General features: G+C 40.4%; 1 protein-coding gene and 1 pseudogene across 2 annotated transcripts in view; one reads left to right on the top strand and one right to left on the bottom strand.

Moving 5' to 3' along the window:
* Positions 1 to 21,142, top strand: part of LOC131767983 (1-acyl-sn-glycerol-3-phosphate acyltransferase delta) — a 1,414,884-nt gene that overhangs the window by 862,251 nt on the left and 531,491 nt on the right. For both annotated transcript variants that reach the window (XM_059083506.2, XM_059083510.2), the window contains exon 7: positions 1,272 to 1,408. In XM_059083506.2, coding sequence (XP_058939489.1) covers positions 1,272 to 1,408 — 137 coding nt within the window. The remainder of the gene's footprint in view (positions 1 to 1,271; positions 1,409 to 21,142) is intronic.
* LOC131767993 (S-phase kinase-associated protein 1 pseudogene) lies at positions 4,686 to 5,326 on the bottom strand (annotated as a pseudogene).

The following is a 21,142-nucleotide window of genomic DNA, read 5'->3' as shown; positions in this document are numbered from 1 at the left end:
CCTGAAGGGACATCAACAGGCTCAGAGACAGGAAATGAAAACACATAAAAACCTCAGGGATGCTTAGATGAAATTGACCATCATCCTGTAGATCCAGGACATTAAAATACCAAGGTTTTTTTTCCGTTTTGTTTTGTGTTATATATTATTTTGAAATAAGTGGGAAAACAGAATTTTGAAAATCTTGTAATTGTTAAGGAGTTATCTTCTACTAATATTAATGTTAATATCAGGTTTTTTTTAGGGAAAGGGCTTTTGAAGAGCTCTTATCTGTTAAGAATTGGATATGAAATGAAAAATACTTTGTATCTTTGTTATCATTACATAGAAAATAGGTTTATCTAAATAAAATCCAATGACTTTCTTACTATTAAAATTGCCTTGGGGCTGATCTCAAGTTAATATATTCATTTTGTCTCCTTTTTGTCATAAAATCACGTGGTTCATTTACTAGCAAAAACATGGTTATTCAGGAGATATTTTTTCTACAAAGTGTTTTAAGGAAGTTCAGAATTTTTAGGACTTGTGTATATTCATTTGTTAGTAATCCCCTAACTTTAATTTAAGAAATTGAATATTTGGGTGGATGGGGGTAGCACAATAGACGAAATCTTGTAGTAGAAGGATCTCTGCTAGATAATCTTTTCTTTCTAAATTCTACTTTTCCATTTTCCGATGAAATGTGAATGACTGTTTAACACATTTACTTTGTTTGATGCAGTGGTAATTTTTCTTTCAACTTTGGGGAAGTTCAGATTCTATATATTATTATAACTAAATTCAAGGAACATTTATTTAAAAACTTACAATGCCTGGTGCTATGAGAATATCAGTGTAAAGAAGACAGTGTCTATTTTCAAGGAGATCACAGTTTACAAGAGAAGAGAAACATATCAATACTACAATGTAATAATGGATCAATCGAAATATATGTAAGTGGATAGAATGATGAGTAGGTTAATTGGGAATTATAAGTCAAGGAAGGCTTCTAGGAAGAGCTTGTATCTGAGCTTGGGTTTAAATAGCTGATTGGTAAATATGGTCATGTAAAAAATATAAAATTAAGAAAATCAATCTTCTTTATAGCTCACAAGGTGTTTCCAATTTTTAAGATGTAGCATTGATATATATGAATTCAATGATTAGCAGCACAGGTCTTTACATAGAGCATGCCCTAAGTAACCTACAAGATTACAGAAAGTGTTCTAAACCACACGTTGCCTGCCAGCCTTAGAAGGACTAGAGGAAATGTCTTTCTTTACCTCCACCAGAAGCCCCGTCCTGGTTTTCCAGTGCAACTACCGCCACGTGATTTGCTTAGACTGTTTCCACCTGTACTGTGTGACGAGACTCAATGATCGGCAGTTTGTCCACGACCCTCAGCTCGGTTACTCTCTGCCTTGTGTGGGTAAGTCTAGCACTTTTCCCTCCATTTCTAATTCGTGTTAAGAAGAGAAAGAGGAAAATTACTGAAATAAGGCTATCTTAGATATACCCAATCCCTACTGAGGGGCTGAAAATTCAGATATCTGTTTGAACATTGCTAGGCAAGAAAATTAAAGCAAGATTAGTTTATGCAAGCAGGGGGCATTTATTTCTAGAGCCATCACTTCCTTTTTTAATATTTATTTTATAGTGGAGTATGGTTGACTAAAAATGTGTTAGTTTCAGGTGTACAGCACGGTGACTCACTTATACATATACATGTATCTATTCTTTTTCAAATTCTTTGCCGATTTAAGTTATTACAGAATAGTGAGCAGAGTTCCCTGTGCTTGCAGGCCGTCGTGCTTGTTCCCTTAGCAGAGTAGGTGCTTGCTGGTTATCTGTCTTAAATATAGCAGTGTGTAAATGTCAATCCCACACTCCCAATTTATCACTTCCTTTCAATGACAAAGTCCATATCTAACCACAAGTGATGGATACTCTTGCAATAGAACCCACGGCTTGAATCCACTCGTTCACTTTTCTGACCGTGGGGTTTGCATGAAGCTGTAAACGGGAGACTCACTGGTAAATAAGATTTGAATGTACTTGGTGGTTGTATTTCTACTTGGGCATAGGCCAAAGGCTATTCCGATGCTCACAAACTAGAATGAATTATTCTGGTAGGGTGGCATGGCTACGATGTGAAGTAGGTATGTGTCTATCTCTTGCGCCGCAGCCCTGTTCGAGATCGTTCTTCCTCACTTTGTGGTAAATGCAGCTATTTAACCCTCACACTTCCCCAGATCCATACAAAACAGCCATTTCCCAAAATTCATTATTTAATATCTCCAGAGCCTGGGAAACAAACCCTTCACGAGTGTTTGAATAGTCACGTTATGAGAAGAAAAAAAACTGAGATCAGCCTTCTGGGACTATTAACTTTAATATCAAAAAATAGAGGCCGTGTGTAGGATTAGCGAACTGTTTTTCCAATAACACTGGTCCTGCAGAAGCCACAAAAGAGCAGTATAAAGCATTTATTTCTATTGCTGTCTGACTCACATACTAAATGTCTTGCTAACCAAGTGTCCATATAAGTTCACCTTTCTGTATAAAAGTCTGATACCTCTTACCCCCAAAACATACGTAATAAGATGTTCTATTTTCCAAACCTAGTCTTTCAAACCTCTCTCAACCACCTTACGCTAAATGCCTTCAAAGCTCAATTTTAGACATACGTATCCTTCAAGATGTGACTAGTCAACAGTGAACCAACTTGTTCCATTTGCATAATTTTTATGATGAACAATTAAAACTGGTTCAAAACACCTTTCAAATACAAACTCTGCTTCCTTTGTGTGAGCTCCTCATTTGACCAGAAATTTTGTTATGCTTTGTAAGAGTGGGATGCTGAATTTTATTTCCCTGAGAGTAAAAACTAAGCAATGATTAGAGCCGTTACTGAGTACTTACCGTATACAAGGTACCACTGGGATGCTTACATACGTACATCCATTTAATCCCCACAAAGCCCTATCGGAAGGGATGCTGTCATTCTTACCATTTTATGGACGACGTGTTTGAGGCTCACAGAATTTAATTAAACTGCACATGGTATTACAGCTGGTAAGTAACAGAGCTGGTATTCAGAGCCAGCTAGTGGTGGCTCTAGAACTTGGACTCTTAATCACTATATGAGGAGATTGGCCTGCAAACAAAAAAGTACTATACCTCTAAAAGTTATATGGAAAGGAAGGTCAAGGGAAGAGTATCTCTAATTTGGGGGCACTTTTTCCATATTTAAACCAGCAGCAAACTTCAAAAGCTGGAATTATTTGTATTTTTCAGAGGAAGAAGTAAAGGCTCAGTAGGACTGAGTACCCAGCATCACAGAGTCAGGAAGGGTGGAGCTGAGACTTCAACCCAGGTGTGGTTGCTCCAGAGCTCTGTGTTCCCCCCACCCTCCCATCCCACTTCTCTCTGGGCAGGGTTCTCAACCGCAACGCACATTTCAATAACATGGCAGTTTTTAAAAGTCCCAGCGCCTAGGCCATGCCTCTGGGGGCGGCCCTCGGTATTTGTTAAAGGCCCCAGGTTTGAAAGCTTGAGCACTACTTCCGGGGTGAACGTTCTACAGGCAACAGGTATTTTCCATGGGAGACTGTAGCATTTGCAAGCATGAAAACACTCCCTCTCCCCTTATCTATTTTGTCCACGAGTGATTTGACTTGCTAACCAGCATAGGTTTTTCCATAAACGTTGATGGATTTGAAAAAGAGATGGGCAAACACAGCCAAAATGGCCTATTTCCAGAGCCTCTAACAAACTCTTGCATGAAGTTAAGGGCTTTGGGAAAAACTTCATAATTATTTTGAAATATTGGCTGTCTTTTTGCTCTACCTACTGTTATCACATCCTATGCTAGGGATTAATTTGAAATGCCAGAGCATTTTGTGTATCTTCTCTTTTTTTTTTTTTACCTACTATGTAACTTACTTTTTATTGACAGTATCTTGCATTCGTGACTGCTGCTTTCTGGGCAACACCGTACATTTTAACATTAAAGGTTAAATTATTTTTTACATGCAAGTAGTGTTTATGGTTTTCCCCACATAGGATTACTGATTATAAAAAGATGACACACCACATGGGTTAAGTGTCTCTTTTAATAGAAAAGCCAGCAAACTGTCTAATTCTGTTTCCTCCCAAACCACAAACTGAGGAGTAAATGAGCCTCTAGCCAACATATTTAAAGCTGAGAGGATTAAAAATGCAAAAACAAGTCCTCAGATCCAATTAAGGGAGCCCTGCTACATACAGGCTCATCAATACCAGTGGAGTCCAGGAAGCTGGAAGACATTCTGATAACCCCACTCTGATAACATTTACCTCAAGTAGCCTTTTTCCAGTTTCCAACTCATGAATAAAGATAATATGTTGTTAATTCTATTTCAGAACATTTTTTGCAAGTTGTTTTATTTACAATGCCAACTTTTAAAAGGCACTAAACTAAAGTTAACTGGACAATAAACTAGGCATAAATTGCTTTACAAAAAGAGGGAAAGCCCAAAATGCCACTTTCTACAGAGAACCCACAGTTCAATTTTATTCAGAGCAAAGAAAAAAGAACTTTTGATCATACTAGAAGAAACTGAGCCATAAGTTTGGAATCTGTACTGAAACTACACATGCAATGAGGACAACATTCTGCTAATACAACTGATTTGCTACTGCATTTGTGGACTGTTTTCTCTAATATTAACAATTATAAACGAAGCAGTGCAACTAGTATTTGGAACAATCCTTACAGTGTTACAGAATCAGACACAAAATTTCACTTCTCCTCACACCACTGGTTCTCTTTGCATACCTGGGCTTCCTCTTCTTCAGTAAAATCATTTTTGATATTGAACATCTTTCGAACCTCCTCAGGAGTTTTCCCCTTGATCATATTGGCAACAGTCTCTCAGGTGACATCAGGCAGACCTTTGCTGTCTAAGTAGTTTGCTGCCAGTAGAAGCTCAAAAAGCGTTCCTTGGTCAACTTTCAGGAATCCTTGATCCCAAACAGGGATGTCATCCGTTCGCTTTTCTTTGTTCTCATCACCCTCGGGAGGAGGAGGACCATCCTTGTGGAGGGTGCACCGCTGGATGACCTTTTTCAATGTTGCTGCATTAACATTTGGCAAGGGGACTGGGTCATCATCTCCTTCAGCATCCGTTCCCAAATCTTCCAACATGGTCTTAGTAGTCACAGATTGTTTCGCAATTTCAACATCAATTTCAAATATCTCTCCATCAGAACTCTGCAACTTAATTGAAGGCATGGTGTTAGGACTCAAGGAGATGGCGGGCCAGAGGCTGATGAGAGCAGGGCGGCGTCTGCTGAAAAAAAAAAAAAAAAAAGACAGAAAAGCGCAGAACAAGGCCAACCTCTGTATCTTCTCTTAGCACTGAGTGTCACTCACCGACCTCAGTGGAGCCTTGGGAATTTAGGTAGATTTACTTTAGAGTGTAGCTAAAATAAAAATAAAATGTATATGACGAAGACTGTGCAAAATGTGTTTAGTCCATTAAGAGTCCTGGTAACACAGATTCCCTACAGCAACGGGGTGTCCGAGGGAACGGTTCCCACTTTCCCTATAATGTGCCATCGGCACGGCCACTGGTGCCATCCAGGTGCCTCCCTGCCTTCAGTGCTTCACTTTTTGTTAACGCTTCTCCTCCCAGGTCACTTGTCATGTAATTCCCATTTTCATGTAACATAGAAAAAACCATGTCCTTTCTATGGAATACGTCCACTCACCAACTACAGTCCAGTAGTGTCCCAAGTGTCTTAGTCGGCAATATTAACCACGAGGCAGATAGTTCTGGCCCCTTTGAGAAACAGAGATATTCTGGATGCCTGGAGAGTCAAGAAGGCTGGTCTCTAGTCAGCTTTTCAGGGAGCTAAGCATAAAACCCAACATCAACGATCATTTTGGCTTTAGAACAATGCTTTCCCAAATACACACAAATAATCCAAGTCCATATAATTCCTAAAACCACATTGGAAAGTAGGAAATATATTAAAAAATAGATCACCAAAGAAGATGTGCAGATGGCCAGTACACTTATCGAAAGCTCAGTGTAATTAGTTACTAAAGAATAGCTAATTTTGAAGCGTAAAATAAAATGTGATAGACATATATTCAAAAGAGGTAAGAATATAAATTTAAATATTTCTGAAAAGCAATTTGGCAGTTCATATTATTAGCTTTAAAATAGTAACAAACCGCTTAGAAGCCTGTCCATACACACATTCTCCAAGTGTCTGTCTCTGTCTGAAATACACAGCCTATTCTCTTCCCAGCCCTTAGATCTTGAAAACTTGTGACATTCACCATGAAAATGGCAGCAGCAGAGGATTCAGGCTCCTGAAGGGCTTCCAGTCCAATGTCAGTGTTCTTTGTACCTCAAAATTATTTGAAATGAAATCCAGCTTCCTAGTTTTCTGAGGGTAATGCTAAATTTTTTGTCTTATTTTTGGAGTGGTTTAGCAATTTTGGTAGTTGGCTGTGGTTTGGATGTATGAGGCAGTGTAAAATCGGGATCGTAATCTAACTTCTCTAGCAAAAGCAACAGTGAAATCACAGAAGCAAGGGTGATGTCCACCCATCCATGCTCCGATGTGGCTTGGCTCTGCGGCCTCTGCCCACCCCATCACTCAGGGCCTCAGACGCAGCCTTCTGTTACCTCGTGGTTTTGCCACGCTCAGTGACCTCGGAGTCCCCACCGGGTCCTCTTCGCCCAGGCCGACCGGACCAGGAAGCCAGAGCAGGGGCATCATGGAGGGGCGGCGGGGGGGGGCGGGGCGGGGTGCCCATCACTTCTTCCCACGTCCGTGTTCCAGAACTCATCCCCGCAGCCCCTCCCAACCGCAGACAGGCCTGCAGGCACAAAGCCCTCTCTCACGCTGCGCGGAGGAGGATGGATGGGAAATTTACTGAATGTATTTTAGCCCGCCCCGCCCACCCCCCCCACCCCCCCCCCCCGCGATCGGAACAACACTCCATCAAGTAGCTTCATTATAAGGAGTGACTTGTACACGGACAAGGCCCAGAAAAAGAGCTGTAGGACAGAATTGATGGTGTCCAGGAGCTCGTTCTAGCTCGATCAACAGGCTCTGTCTGTGCACCCGTCTGTCTGGCCTTGGAAATGCTGCCTTTGTGGAATCCGGCTTCACAGGGGACAAAGGACTTGAACATTTGTTTGATGCTCTCGCGTGTATCTTTAGCGTTTGACAAACGAAGTGACTCTATGCGTCTGTTTGAGCCCCTGATTCTTACTTTGCCTGGGTTTCTACCTTCCAAACTGCCTTTCATCTTCTGTTGCATCTTATTAAATAGTTAAAAATACAATAACATTTTAAATAGCAGAAGTAAGGCGAGCATGCCTTGAAGAGCTAGCGGAGAAGGCAAAAATAATTTCACTCCACCTGCTTCTGCCCTGAACTCTTAAGAAGAGCATTCTACCTTTGTTTTACAAGGGCGAAAGCAAACCAGTTTTAAGTATAAATCTATTACTTATCCAAAGAGTTCTGGAAAGATGCTTGTAAGTCCTTAAGACAGCTCCAAGAGTTGTTCAAAACAGCTGTCTTTAGGCTTTCTTCTTCTTTTTATTAAAATGTACGTAACCAAATTCCTCTCCCTGGGCTTCTTGGCAGCCAGCATGATTTTGGAGTCTGTACACTTGGCATTGTCAGTAGAGAGGGTGTTCTCCTGAGGCTGGAAGGATTATAATCATAGTCAATAGAATATTAATTGACCTGTAAGTGTATCATTTTAAATGGCTTGATGCATTCCTAAATTTATTATGAGACATACCGTGCATACACAACAGTGTTTAAATACATTCATATTGTTATATAGGTTTGTATAGTTACAGAGGACCTCTGGTACCACCACCCGGGTCAAGAAAGGCAGCATCGCCGGCATCCCGGACGCCCTCCATGTCCCCTCCTCAGCCCCAGCCTCCTCCCTCTGGCCTTGATGCAACTATGATCTTGACTTTCGTGATATCATTACCTTGCTTTTCCTCATAGCATCACCACCTATGTCTATACATTCCTAAATAATACAGATATTTGCCTGCTTTTAACTTTCAAATTGTTGCTTGAAAGGTTCTGCCAAATTTCCCTGACCAGAAGCAATTTCAATTCCCTAGTCAGAAAACTCTGAACACATGTGCAAAGTATTCCAATATTCAGGATTTTCAGTATTATTTTTGTTATGTGTATCGTGTTAATCACGCTAGAGAATGGCTTTGTTTACGCTTATCTTCCTCATCTCAGATGCTGTCGTGTGTGAAAACAGTTTTTTAATTAGCTTTTTCAACAGGTAAATTTTGAGTTCACATTCAGAGGTATAAAACTATAGTAGGGACCCTGAAGAGTAATTGGACAAGAAGATCGATTTTATCTCAATTTGGCAAAAATAAGAACCTTATACTCAGATTATGAATCTTAAAAAGCACAGCTCACTAACAATGTTAACTACGCTCCTTCATTTGTGGGAAACTCTAGGTGACACTATCGACAGTTTTGCATTCAGTTTTGGGGGGTTCCATGGCAGCCGTTGCACGGTTTACATCAGGACATTCCGGCTGCGCCTTACGGCTGCCAAAGAGGCTCTCGGCAGAGTGTGGCATGAAAGACGCAGCGGGGCCAGACCCTTTGTTCACGTCTCCAGTGTCTCAGGAGAGGAGAAGTGTGTTGTATCTTCATGAGCCACACGCTTCTGGAGCTAGTCGCAGCTTTCTTCCGAACAAATCACGGCCATCTGTGGCCTCGAGGTCAAGAAAATTTAAGTTTATTTGAGACAGAAATTGCTTTGGATTTTAAGTCCACATTTCCTGATTTCGAGAGATGTTGCTTTTTAAAAATTGTTCTGGGCTTCCCTGGTGGCGCAGTGGTTGAGAGTCCGCCTGCCGATGCAGGGGGCGCGGGTTCGCGCCCCGGTCCGGGAGGATCCCACGTGCCACGGAGCGGCTGGGCCCGTGAGCCGTGGCTGCTAAACCTGCGCGTCCGGAGCCTGTGCTCCGCAACGGGAGAGGCCGCAGCAGTGAGAGGCCCGCGTACAGCAAAAAAAAAAAAATGTTCTAATTGCAGAATGTTTTCCTTTACTACTTCTCCTTCCCCATGATCATCCACAGGGTGTATTCAGTGCCTGCTGGTTCTGTGTTTAGTTCTATATGTTGGCCACTTGAAACACACGTAAGCACACACACACATACACACATATGCAGTAACTGTGATAAAACTTTATTCTTCCTTAGTGTGTGATGTCTTGTATTAATGAGACTTCATGCACAGAAATTGCTATGAGCTGGTGACCTCCAGCTATCTTTGAAATAATTAATAATGTGCTTAGAGGAGTTGATCTACATATTCATGCGAGTTTATATCACTTAGTTCCTAAGGAGGACAGTAAAACAATTTAATGTTTTAAATGCGGACCAATTTAGCAAGAGGAGGAGTGGTTTAATATTTTAATGTCAAGATGGATATAAACATATAATATCTGAATCAAGGAATTATGGTATATATTCCCAGTAAAATCTGAACATCTTTCAGACCGTCTTATATGCTCTATTATTGACTCCACTTGGGAGTTTGGAAAATGAAATATTTCTTATATTTTCAGCTTTTCAAGCCTTTACTAGAAATCATCTATCTTGGAATTACATATTTATAGAGGGAAACATTGTGTGAAAAGAGTTGCAACATTGAAAGCAGGGGGGGATGGTAATAGTGTTCAAGGAAAGGGTATCATTCAGCCTGACTCCGCTCTGGAACTCTCTTCTCTGCCCCTCTTGCTGCCAGAAACAGCTTTTCTTATGGCTCACGTGTAAGAAAGCCTTTGTAATTGGTCACTGTATTACTTTTCTAGGGCTGCCATAACAAAATGCTACAGACTGGGAGGCTTAAATGACAGAAATTTGTTTTCTCACAAGTAAGAAGAGGCTGGCACGCCAAGGTCAGGGTGCCGGCAGGTCCGGTTTCCTCTGAGGACTCTCCTCGGCTTGGGGATGGCTGCCCTCGTGCTCTCCCCGCACACGGCCGTCCCACTGTACGTGCAGCCCTGCTGTCGCTCTGTGTGTGCTCGTCTCCTCTTATAAGGACGCTGGTCAGATTAGAGTAGAGCCCAGCCCCATGGTCTCATTTTAATTTAGCTGCCTCTTTAAGGCCCCATCTCCAAACACGGCCACACTCTGAGGCTGGGGCTTCAACATATGAGTTATTTGTATGTATTCACAATATTCAATTGTGTCCCTCATTTTGAGGGACACAATTCCATCCATAATAGCCACCTTTTAGACTCTGAAACAGTTTGCACATGCTTGGCACCCCGAATTCTGAGAAGGTCCCCTGGACACGAACCCTGCATACAGGCTCTGCTCCACAGGTTTTAACTTCCCCCTGTTCCTAAGATACGACTTGTTCTTCACCCTCCCTCTCCCCCGACCCCCTCCCGTACTCAGTATTGGCTGGTTTCCCAGGTAGCAACACCCATATGCCTGAGGAATACAGGAAACTTTTTGCCAGTCATCTAATTTTAAAATCTGGGCTCACTGACAAACATTTCAGGGAGGATCCTCTGAACTTCTCCATTCCTTGTGAAAATAAAAGTACAATAATCATCTCTGAGGTGGAGGTGGTTAGGATGGCATTTGCAGCCCTTAGTCCTTTGTTCCGCCAGATGGATTGTCACAAACAGAGGCCCCTAGAGGAAGCTCTGCCGGATGCTGTAGTCTGAAGGCTGCGACCAGCAGGACCTGGACGTCACAGCGGACACGCAAACGCAGCTCAGTTCTTGCCCGGGGTGGGAGGTGGGTGCTTTTCTTCAAAGTGGTGCTTCTGTTTTCTGGCTCTGCCATCCCATTGGGACTTATCGCTGCCTCCACGGTCAGACTGGCCTCCACATCCAGGGTCCAGCTGGCAGAGGGGAAAGAAATAATAGGCGAGACACACATCTTCTCATCAACCTCGGCCTGGAGACGGCTCAGGACTCTTCATTCGTTCCCTGGGATGTTGCCATTCGGCCTTGTGGGCTGCGGAGGAGCCTGGAAAATGAGGTCTAGAGAAATACCCGGGTACGGAGAAGAAGGCTTTGAGTAGACACCTGGCAGTCTCTGTCAAAGGTCTTCCTTTGGAGGGTTGGGGGCTCAGCTGCCAAGTCAGTAGGCGCGGCTGCGTCCACGATTCAGGGATCGCGGGCCACGTCCTGACTTTGCACTCAGGGGGTGCTCCTCCAGCTTCCGACCTGCTCTCCCAGACGCTGAGCTGATTTCCTCATTGAAAATGAAAATAAGGCTTAACTCAGAGAGAACGAAACAGGATTGTATGTAAAAATGACTGGCCCACTTCCTGATACACCATAGGTGTTCTATATGTGACAGCTTTCCAGTCAAGACCAATTCTAGGGCCCAATTTCAGATTGTTTTCTAAATACTTACAATTCTAGCAGGAAACTTGAAGCTGCAACTTGGGTGTAATTAAGGCTTCCTGGCTAAAAAGTGAAAATATGATTTCTTTTTGACATTTTCTACGTTAGCACGTTAACAATTAATGGAGATAATTAATTCCTATGAATCAAGAATTAACATCATAAGAAGTTTAAAACATTACCTAAATATAATCCTGTAAAAAACAACTCTAAAAGTTATTGATGCAAGAGCTTATTAAAATTATTAAATTACATTCACTCTATATAACCAGATTTTCCAAATTAGTCTTTTACATAGGGGACATATGTAGAAATATAAACAGTTGCATTAGCAAGGCTACCATTATTTGGTATTTCTCTTCTTTTACTTATAGTATCAATATGCTGTCTTACTGTTAGTATAACTTTTAAGTCCTTCCTCAAAAATGTTTTATTCTGAATAGGCCATCAATAAGTTATGAGTAAATTTCCCTCAAGTGCTTTTGGACTATAATCAAGTATAGTATTGAACAAGTATGTAGTCTGAAATTTAAATCATATTATTCTAAAGGAATTGAGAGATACACTAAAAGAAGTAATCTTTAATTACTTCATAATCAATGTTTATATTAAATTAATATTGGGATCCATATTCAATTTTTGTTTTCTTACAAAAATTGGCAGAGGTACCCAACCAAAATTTTGGAGAGCACTGATTTAGACCAGTGGCTTTCCAACATTTTGACTGCTACCCACAGAAAGAGATATATTTTATATCATAACAGGGTAAATATATAAATTATACACATATATGTAATTGAAAAAAAAACCTTCACAAAACAATATTTTCCTACTATATGAGACACACTCTGGTATTTTCAGTTTTAACCTATTTCAGATGCATCCCAAACAGGTAAAAAGTTAGCCCTATTTTAAATCAGCTCATTTTAAGCCCTAACCCTTCAAAGGAATCCCACAGCTTCCCTTCGGAGCCCATTTTAGTGTTCAGGCATTTCAAGTACCAGAGATGTACTCAAGTACCATATTGAAAAATAATTTTTCTATAATTTTAAAACACAGCTCATGTCTTACTCTGCAATAAAAAATTAATTAAATAGACTAGGTTTGAACAAAGTAGAAAAACAAAGCCATCCATCCATTCTTCTAAACTAGTCACTTAAAAAAATATGTTATAAAGCATGTAAAATGTTGACACATTTAATAAAAAACCACATTTCAGATATACATTTAATTTTCAGGAATGCCGTTACCAAAGATAGAGACAACGTGGAAGCTCTAGGAATACATTCCTGGATGGAGCTCCCCCCGACTCACAAGTGGGTGTGGGAGGGTGCTGCCTCCAATGAGGAGGTCAGAGGACTCACCTCCTTTCACTCCCAGCCACCCGCAAGCCAGACAACTTCATAACTGTCGTTCAGTAGAGTAGCTTTTATAGAAGTATAATTTAAATATTCTCCTAGCCTAAAAGGTAATGACTTCTAACAGCATTTACTTCTCCATTGTGTTTTAATTTATAAATAAATTCCCTGTTAGAGATTCATCAGAAATACAGTGGTTAATGTTCACACCTTTGTCTCCGAGTGTGATTTTTTCTGCCTTGCTAATTCTCCTAAGGGAAATGGTAACAGTAGGCTTAATATTTGTTCTTTGGGACCTGCAATAAGGTGGATTTATTAGTTAACTTGAATTTGTTTCTCAAATTAGACTGCTGTTGTAGTAACAGTGCTGAACTAGAAGTCCTGACACTAGTCCTGACTCTACCATTAGATCAACACCTTGTTAATTTTAGGTCAAATCACCTACTAGCAACTGGGGACTGGGGCAGGCCTTGTGTATACGTACCCTTATTTAAACTTCATAATGATTTTGTGTGGTCAGCATTAATAATCCTATTTATCAAGTGAGAAATCTAAGGCTCTCAGAAGTGAAATTCAAACACAAGTCTGCCTGACTCCAAAGCTAAGTTTTCCTCTCCACCTTTTATTCATGAAATTCATTTCATCTCCAGGACCTCTGCCACCTCAAAAATACTAAGATCCTTGACTCTTGGTCCCTAAACCAGGAGTTACTTTTTTACTTCTATGAAATTCATCAGACTCAGAGTAAAAAACAAAATCAATTCAATAAGTGAAGAAAGCACCTAGTAATAGATGTACAAGATATACTAACATCTCACTCTCTGTGTGGTGTCTTTAGATCAGTGGTTATCAAACTGTGTTCCATAGAACCATGAGGGGTTGTCCATATGGCACGTCAAGGATGACTTTATGTAGAAGGAAATGGATGGACAGTAACAGTATTCCTGTTATGTTAACTGTGGTCCTATGTCAATACTTACCAAGATTATACCGGGCAAAATAGTTCTACAGTCTTCAAGTCATAGCAGAGAATTTGTTTAGAGTGGTGTAGTTTTCTTTATATTGCATTTTCTGAAGAGTAAAATAAAAGAAGTACACACCTTGTACTTCTTGTGAATTAAAATAACATAATTTAAAAGTGGCCAAGACTAAATTTTAATTGCCCTGTAGAATTGACATAGAGGGGAAACTTGAATTTGTTACTGTTAAAATATTGTGTCACGGAACATTTTCAGTAGGAACAAAAGTAAAAGAATTTGGGGCACTTCACCCTCTAAAACAACTCAAAGCAATTTCTCCTTTGGATTTCGTAATCCTTGTTTTAATTTGAACATGCTTATTTCAGTGAGAGACAGTTATTCACTTTCACTTCAGTTAAATCAGTGGTCTTGGTGAGTTTTTATCATTCGTACATACCTACGCAAGTAGTAAAAGATGTTGGTTCAGAGGGAATAAGATCTCTTGTTGATGAAATACCACCACCGTCATAATAGTGTATTTACCTAAGATACCACTTTAGAAGGTACCGTTTGAGGAACTGGGTGTTATTCTAGGCTATGCACAACTTCTGTAGCTACCTTCGTATCCATAGGAGTAATGACCTATAAAGTATGCTTAACTGTACTTACATGCTAAGTGTAGCACACAGGCTATAAATCAACAACAGCTAAATTCAAACTTTACTTTCCAGAGAAACCTCTAGGCTGCAATTTTGCCTTTCTTCCTTCTGATCCAAAAAATAAAAATAAATCAAGGTGGAAAAACAGCTGTAAAGCTGATAATGAGATTTGCAACCAGCTAAGACACGATCTAAATCATGAGAAAGTTTAAAAGTCCTGTTATTCATTTTCCACTGTGCCTAAAATCCAGAAAACCCCAGTTCAAGGAAAAGGAGGCCCACCTTGCCATTTAAATAAGGAGGCTGGCACAGGTAGCTCTGTTTTTCATGATCTACATCCCAAGTCATAGGATGTGTTTATGGGAAAGTTAGAGGAACACTGACAATTGCAGAAGCTTTCCAGGGGGATAATAACCATTAACAGGGATATTCTATTTACCAGAGAGACTGCAGTGAAACTCAAGTAAATAATAAGCATTTCAGAAAATTACCCAATTACATATTTAACCACTCCAAGGCATTCTGGTCTCCTGGGAAAATAGCGTGCATTTTACAAAATTGCTTATATTTGTGACGTGTGTTTGCAAAGGAACCCAGCGTGCTGGTAGGAAGCACATTTGTCAGAGCTTAGTGATAGAGTCTTTTTTTTAAGGACTTTAAATATAAGAGAAACACTTGCAGTTGCTTTCCAGATGCCAATAAAATATGTTTCAGAATGACGTATTATTCTAGAAAAGTCTACAGAGCTATTTTGATGCCTCAAGGATTTAATTCAAAGTACACTTGAAAACATTTAGCAATTGTTTTAAGAATGTTATTTTTCTGATGAGACTGTACGTTGTAAGGAGATAGATTTCTAAGTTGCAAATATTAATTATTTATATTACAAAAAGCACCCTAATAACGTTGCTCTTTTTATTTCATGTAGAAGTGGATAATTTAATTATTGAATCCTTAAAAAGTTATACAAATAGTTTAAAATAATGTTCTCTTACCTTAGAAGTGGACCTTAATTTCCATTAAAAAAATCTTCATGGTCACATCTTTAAGAAATATGTTGAACCATGGCATCTTATTGAATAATAAGATGAGATTTATTTATATATATATATATATCATCTGACTAAAAACAAAGGCATCTGTATAGGCCTCCATATTTTATAAAGTGTGCCCTTCGAATCCCAGATAAAGCAGATCTTACCGTCACGGCCATTTTATAGGAAAGAGCATCTACTACATCCCAGGCTCTGTTTGAGTCAAAGGACAAACAACAGTTCACAGAAAAGATAAGCTTGTTCCCTCCTGGAGCTTACAGCTCAAGGGGGTTCCAGACATTCATCAAAAACCATGAGTTATGCAATTACTGACTGAGGAAAGAGGTAGAAGAAATGGAGGAAGTGGGGCAGAAAAGGGGCAAGAGTTCTGACCAAAGGAACATCCTTAGATAAAACCTTGAGACAGGCGGGAACAAGGCGGTTTGAGGAGTGGAACACAGACCAGAGTGGATCAGGGTGAGAAAAGACCAGAGGGTGGGCAGGGCCGTGTTGGCCGCACCTGAAGTTGCTGTGAAGATTTTGGTCTTTCTTTAAATACCATGGGAGAAGTCGAAAGCCTTGAAGCTTAAGACAGGAGAAGTGGATGAGCAGATTTGCATTTTTAAAAGATCAGTCAAGCGGGAGGACGGAAAACTATTTCAAAGAAGCGAGAGTGGAGGGGACAGGCCAGGAAGGTGTGGCTGGGCATCGCGGTCTCGACATGATGCCAGCTCATCTCGTGGTGACACAGTGATCTTCAGATTGTAACTTGCAAACGCTCGTGAAGAGTATCATAGGATCCTAAAAGCGAACGGAAAATTGATTTTTATTCAGTGTGATGTAAGTAACATTGTACATTTCACTTTGTGAGGGAGGAAGCAAGCCAGTTTGAGGGCTAGTGACATGGAATTCTGTGAATTGCTCTGGCTGAACTTGCTTTACAGTTATGCTCTCAGATCACAGCGAAGAGCAATGCAAGAGGCAAATCCAGAGTTTCTTCCTGTAGGGCTGCCATGGAGGATTGTGCCTACTAGCAGAGTCGACTCACGGAAGAAATCTCTCCTGCACAAACCAGGCCTCCTGTGGTTGCATGAGCAGAAGCCCCTAAAGCTGGCGTTAGGAGAGAGGAGCGTATTGTCAAGGATGGGGTGTCTCCCGTTGCGGAAGGACAGGTGTGGGACAGACACCCTCTTCGTCTCCTTCGCCTCTGCCTATCTGCTTTCTTCCTCCCTTGCTGTAAACCAGTTTCCGCTGCTTCTGGGTCTCTGGAGCAGGAACATGCCATCCTTCCTTAGCTCACAAACTGAAAATCAGAGAGTCATACACCTTGGTCAGCTGACTCATTTGTGTCAAAGATATTCAGACTTTAGTGCAGGAAAAACACCGATTCTCCTGAATTTCGTGAATACTTTCTGTGATGTCCATAACATAACTGTTAGAGATGATGCTGTGTCCTCTGTTCTGGCCACTAGAAAGATCAGAGCTTCCAAAGCATATTTTCAGCAAGTGTACTGTTTTATGGCATGGGTTTTTGTGTGCTGTCCTTAATCTTTGTCCTTAGTAGTCTGTTACTGTTTTACATTCTCTCCAGTTGTTTATCAACTTTAATCTTACTGTTTATTTATATTTGTACAACTGTCTCAAATCCTTTCTTGGATGTTGCATGAATAGATGGATAAATTAAAAATTCCATTTGAAAATAGTAATAGAGTTTCTTGGTGCTAAAATGGTTGAGAACAATTGTGGCCTAGAATACAGCAGATATGCAACAAGAGTGTGACAATACAGAACATATTACCTGTAGAATTGTATTCTTCTTCTTTAGGCATTTATTCCATGGCTCTATAGTAAACTGAATGGATTACCTGCACAGTCTAATACGTAGCCACTGATCATATGTGCTTCTTTAGATCTACATTTACATCAATTAAATTATATAAAATTAAAATGCAGTTTCTCATGATCACAAAACAACTTAAATATATCTAATAGCTACCATATAGAACATTTCACCATCACAGAAATTTCTATTGCACAGCATGACATCAGATAGTGTAAAATTTCCTCATTAATAGCTTGAGGATAACTTGTGAATTAAAAGACCCAAACTTACACCTTCTGATTTTTTCTTAATCGTATCTGTGGTGCTTTTGTCTTTTTTGTTTGCTTCTGTTCTGGCTTTGTAGCTACCAACATACCTACCTTACTCTATTGCTGAATTCTGTAGGAACCTCAAATCCATTTCCTTGTTCCCAGGTCCTCTCAGTGCTGCCCGTTGGCCCAACTCTTCGGGGGCACTAATCAGGGTTCCATTTTCACCACATCCCTGTGCTGGTTAAGCCCACTGTGACTTCATACTGCTCCTGAAATCTAGTGTCACATCTGCCTAGATTTCTTCCCTGACTCCCTGAATTCCTGTCTCATGAGCTCTCTGCACCTGCTTTGTGAGTGCTGTCTTGCTTATGAATCCTCACCTGGAGAAATCCTGTTTCTATCTATGTCCCCCTGCCTGGAGTGCCTGCCCACTTCCTCTCTGTGACTCCAGGGACCTCAGTGTGTCCTCTACCTGCCTAGACCTCCCTAGGCCCAAGGTCATGTCCTCAAGATGCTCGTGTTCCATTTTGGAATCTCCCTAATTACCTGATATAAATCACTCTTGATAACTCCAATTAAATTGTCAGCACCTCAGATACAACCTTCAAACCTTGTTCTCTCTTTGGCTTCCCCATTTTGCTCAGCGCTGACCTCCTCAGGAAAAGCCACTTCATAAGTACCTATCAGTTGAATTGCTGAGGTCATAAAAGCCATGGACCGAAGTTAGTGCCTTGGATTTCTGGTGATAGCTCTGCCTCCAGCTCTCTGTGTGAGCTTGGGCCCCTGCCTGCCTGCACTCCACAACAGATCCCTGACTTGTAAAGTTGGGCTAGTCAGTTGTTGATGCTTCTGTCAGTTTAAAATTCTGCAGTTTTGTCAAGTCAGTCTTCTAATCTGTTTTACTTATAGGCCCCCTTGTACATATATCTTGATATTGTCAGCTGGTAGATATTGCTGACTTTAACTTATACACCTGGTGAATCTGACGACTGCCGTTTGGAACGTGAACGTTTTGCAACCCTCTACCAAGGTCTCCTCTTATTTTGTGCAACATGGCACAAATCCATCCATCCATCCAACCACCCATTAGATTTTTCCTGAGCTTGGTGCACTGTGCTGGCAATAGTAATGAAAAAGTTCAAAAAGACATAATTTCTCCTTTCAGGGAGCTTCCAGTTTATTTGGAAACAGACGTACAAAAATATGACAATGAAGGGTTGAGGCAAATACCTACTATATTTTGTTGCAGCGTGATGTTCATATTGTATTATTTGTTCTTAATAAAAATGGTCATGATACCTTGTGACCAGCATATTAAGTTTGAGTAATTCTCTAGAACATCTGTTTAAGCTGTAGAATTTCTTTTGTTGGGATTTGGCCTCAATTTTAAGGGAGTCTGTCCTACTGAAATGAGTGCTGAATGCTAAAAGCATGGCATAGGGAGAAGCACTTTGTTGTTTTGTGGGCAAAGTATATGTTTTGAATGGAAACACTTATTGCCTTAATGAGCATTTGACTACTCACGTCATCACTAACCATGTGAACATGTGCAGGGACAGTCTGGACACCCACAAATATTAGGAGACATCAGCGATATGTGGTGATTTATACTCTTCGAGGACTTAGGCTTCACCTCACATTCTTTTGCCTTGAGTTTTGATTTTGCTGAACTGAAGGTATCAGAAATGAAATTGAGGGGAAAAAAGTGGGTCTTTCCTCTCTTTAAAGGTGCTGTTTTACTCTATTTAATATATCATTTTTAGTAAACTAAAAATGTAAACATCCAATTCTAGTGCAGAAATACATGCAGGAGGGCTGTCTAGCGCTCTGACTGCGCGGTGTCGTTATAAGATTGATGTGACTTGGTCTGACACTGTGGCATCATTTTCAGATTCAGCTCAGTCTAATGTTGTTACCAGTTAAAGTGTGAGGGACACTAACTAATTAAATTGAAGAAAAGGGTATTCGTAAGTGGGTGATGTAAACAGAAAATAAAGTTAGCAATTGACATTGTGACCGCAGGACTCTTTTTCAAGAATGAGCTGTGTGGTAAAGGGGTATATTTAGAGACAAGAAAGAAAAAAGGCATTTGATTGACAAACATGATTTGTAGTTCAATCCATTACATTTGTGCTGTGATGCCTTGTTCATTGAAAGTACACAGCATCCTTCAATTTTATCACAAAGCTTCTTTTATGTTGAACTATCACATGTCAACTAACTGGTCACACTTTAGAAAACTGAACCCAGTTTTATGCTTTTATATATATATATATATATATATATATATATATATATATATATATGTTTCTATATCCAGGGAACCCCAAAACACACTTGAAAGGTGAGATGCACAGTCTGAAATGTCATGACCATTGTATATAACCTACAATAGAAGTAAGGTCACATAAGCCAAACAATGGAAAAGCAACATATAGGGACCTAGCAGTTAGGTTAAATATATCTCAATCTGTGACTAGAAAGAGATAATTGAAACATGATATGTATTAGTGGCATAGAACATACGTAGACTAAAACAAAAGTAGAAAAGGAATGCTCCCTAAGTCTGGTAGGTGATGAAAAACCTGTGTTGCTATTAAGCTTTATTAGAATGGTTAGTGTCTTAAGAAGTACTGAAGGCACAAGGAGTCATGGTTATTAGAGGTGAAAACGGGATACAATGGTTCTTTAGTCTCTCATTTTTAACGGCTTTTTGGTGCTTTTTGAAGCGTTCACTTACTGTCATGGCCAATCTTTCCAACCAAACACACTCTTAACGGATGGTCAAGGAAGTTCTCTCACCGTCCTTTGCAATGAAGAATGTGCCAGAGGGAATCTAGAGATCAGTTACTGATGGAAACAGTGCAGAGGGGGCATCAGCACATACTGAAATGTTTGCTATCCTCCTTGTACGCTTTGGTGGGAACCTGGCATCTTCTGAAAGAAGAGATTGTTTAATGAATGAAGTTGTTCATGAAATGAGTTTGCTTCATATAGACTCCTAGAACTTTAAACTTGATAGCAAACTTGGGGATTATTTTACCCACCTGGATATTTCATAGATGAGGAAACAGAGGCCTAGAAAGGTTAAGGCAACCGGCTGTGGTATAGTGGGAAGAAGACAGGGTTTATACTCGGACAGACATGAGACTCAATCTCAACTCTTTCAACCTGTGTGACCCCAGGCAAGTTATTTCACTTCTCTGAGATCTGGCTTCCTGATCTCTAATTAAAGAGATTCTTCTCTAAGTGGGCCTGATACAAAGTGCCTATATTTTAAATAAATGATAGATTTTACATATGGATACACCAGTGAAACCATCACCATGACCAGTATAAAGCACATACGCATCAATTTCTCCCACACCTCCCTGCCCCACCTCCCATTCCCCAAGTAACTACTGGTCTGTTTTCATTTCCTGTTTACACTTTCTAGAATTGTGTGTAAATGCTACTACATAGTATATACTCTTTTTTGTATGATTTTTCTTTTTTTAAAATTTTTGCTGTGTTGGGTCTTCGTTTCTGTGCGAGGGCTTTCTCTAGTTGTGGCAAGCGGGGGCCACTCTTCATCGCCGTGTGCGGGCCTCTCACTGTCGCGGCCTCTCTTGTTGCGGAGCACAGG

The sequence above is a fragment of the Kogia breviceps genome, chromosome 13 (genome assembly GCF_026419965.1).
Source record: "Kogia breviceps isolate mKogBre1 chromosome 13, mKogBre1 haplotype 1, whole genome shotgun sequence".
NCBI classification, from domain to species: domain Eukaryota; kingdom Metazoa; phylum Chordata; class Mammalia; order Artiodactyla; family Physeteridae; genus Kogia; species Kogia breviceps.
The sequence above is the reverse complement of the archived record's forward strand: the minus strand, read 5'-3'. Positions and strand labels throughout refer to the sequence as shown.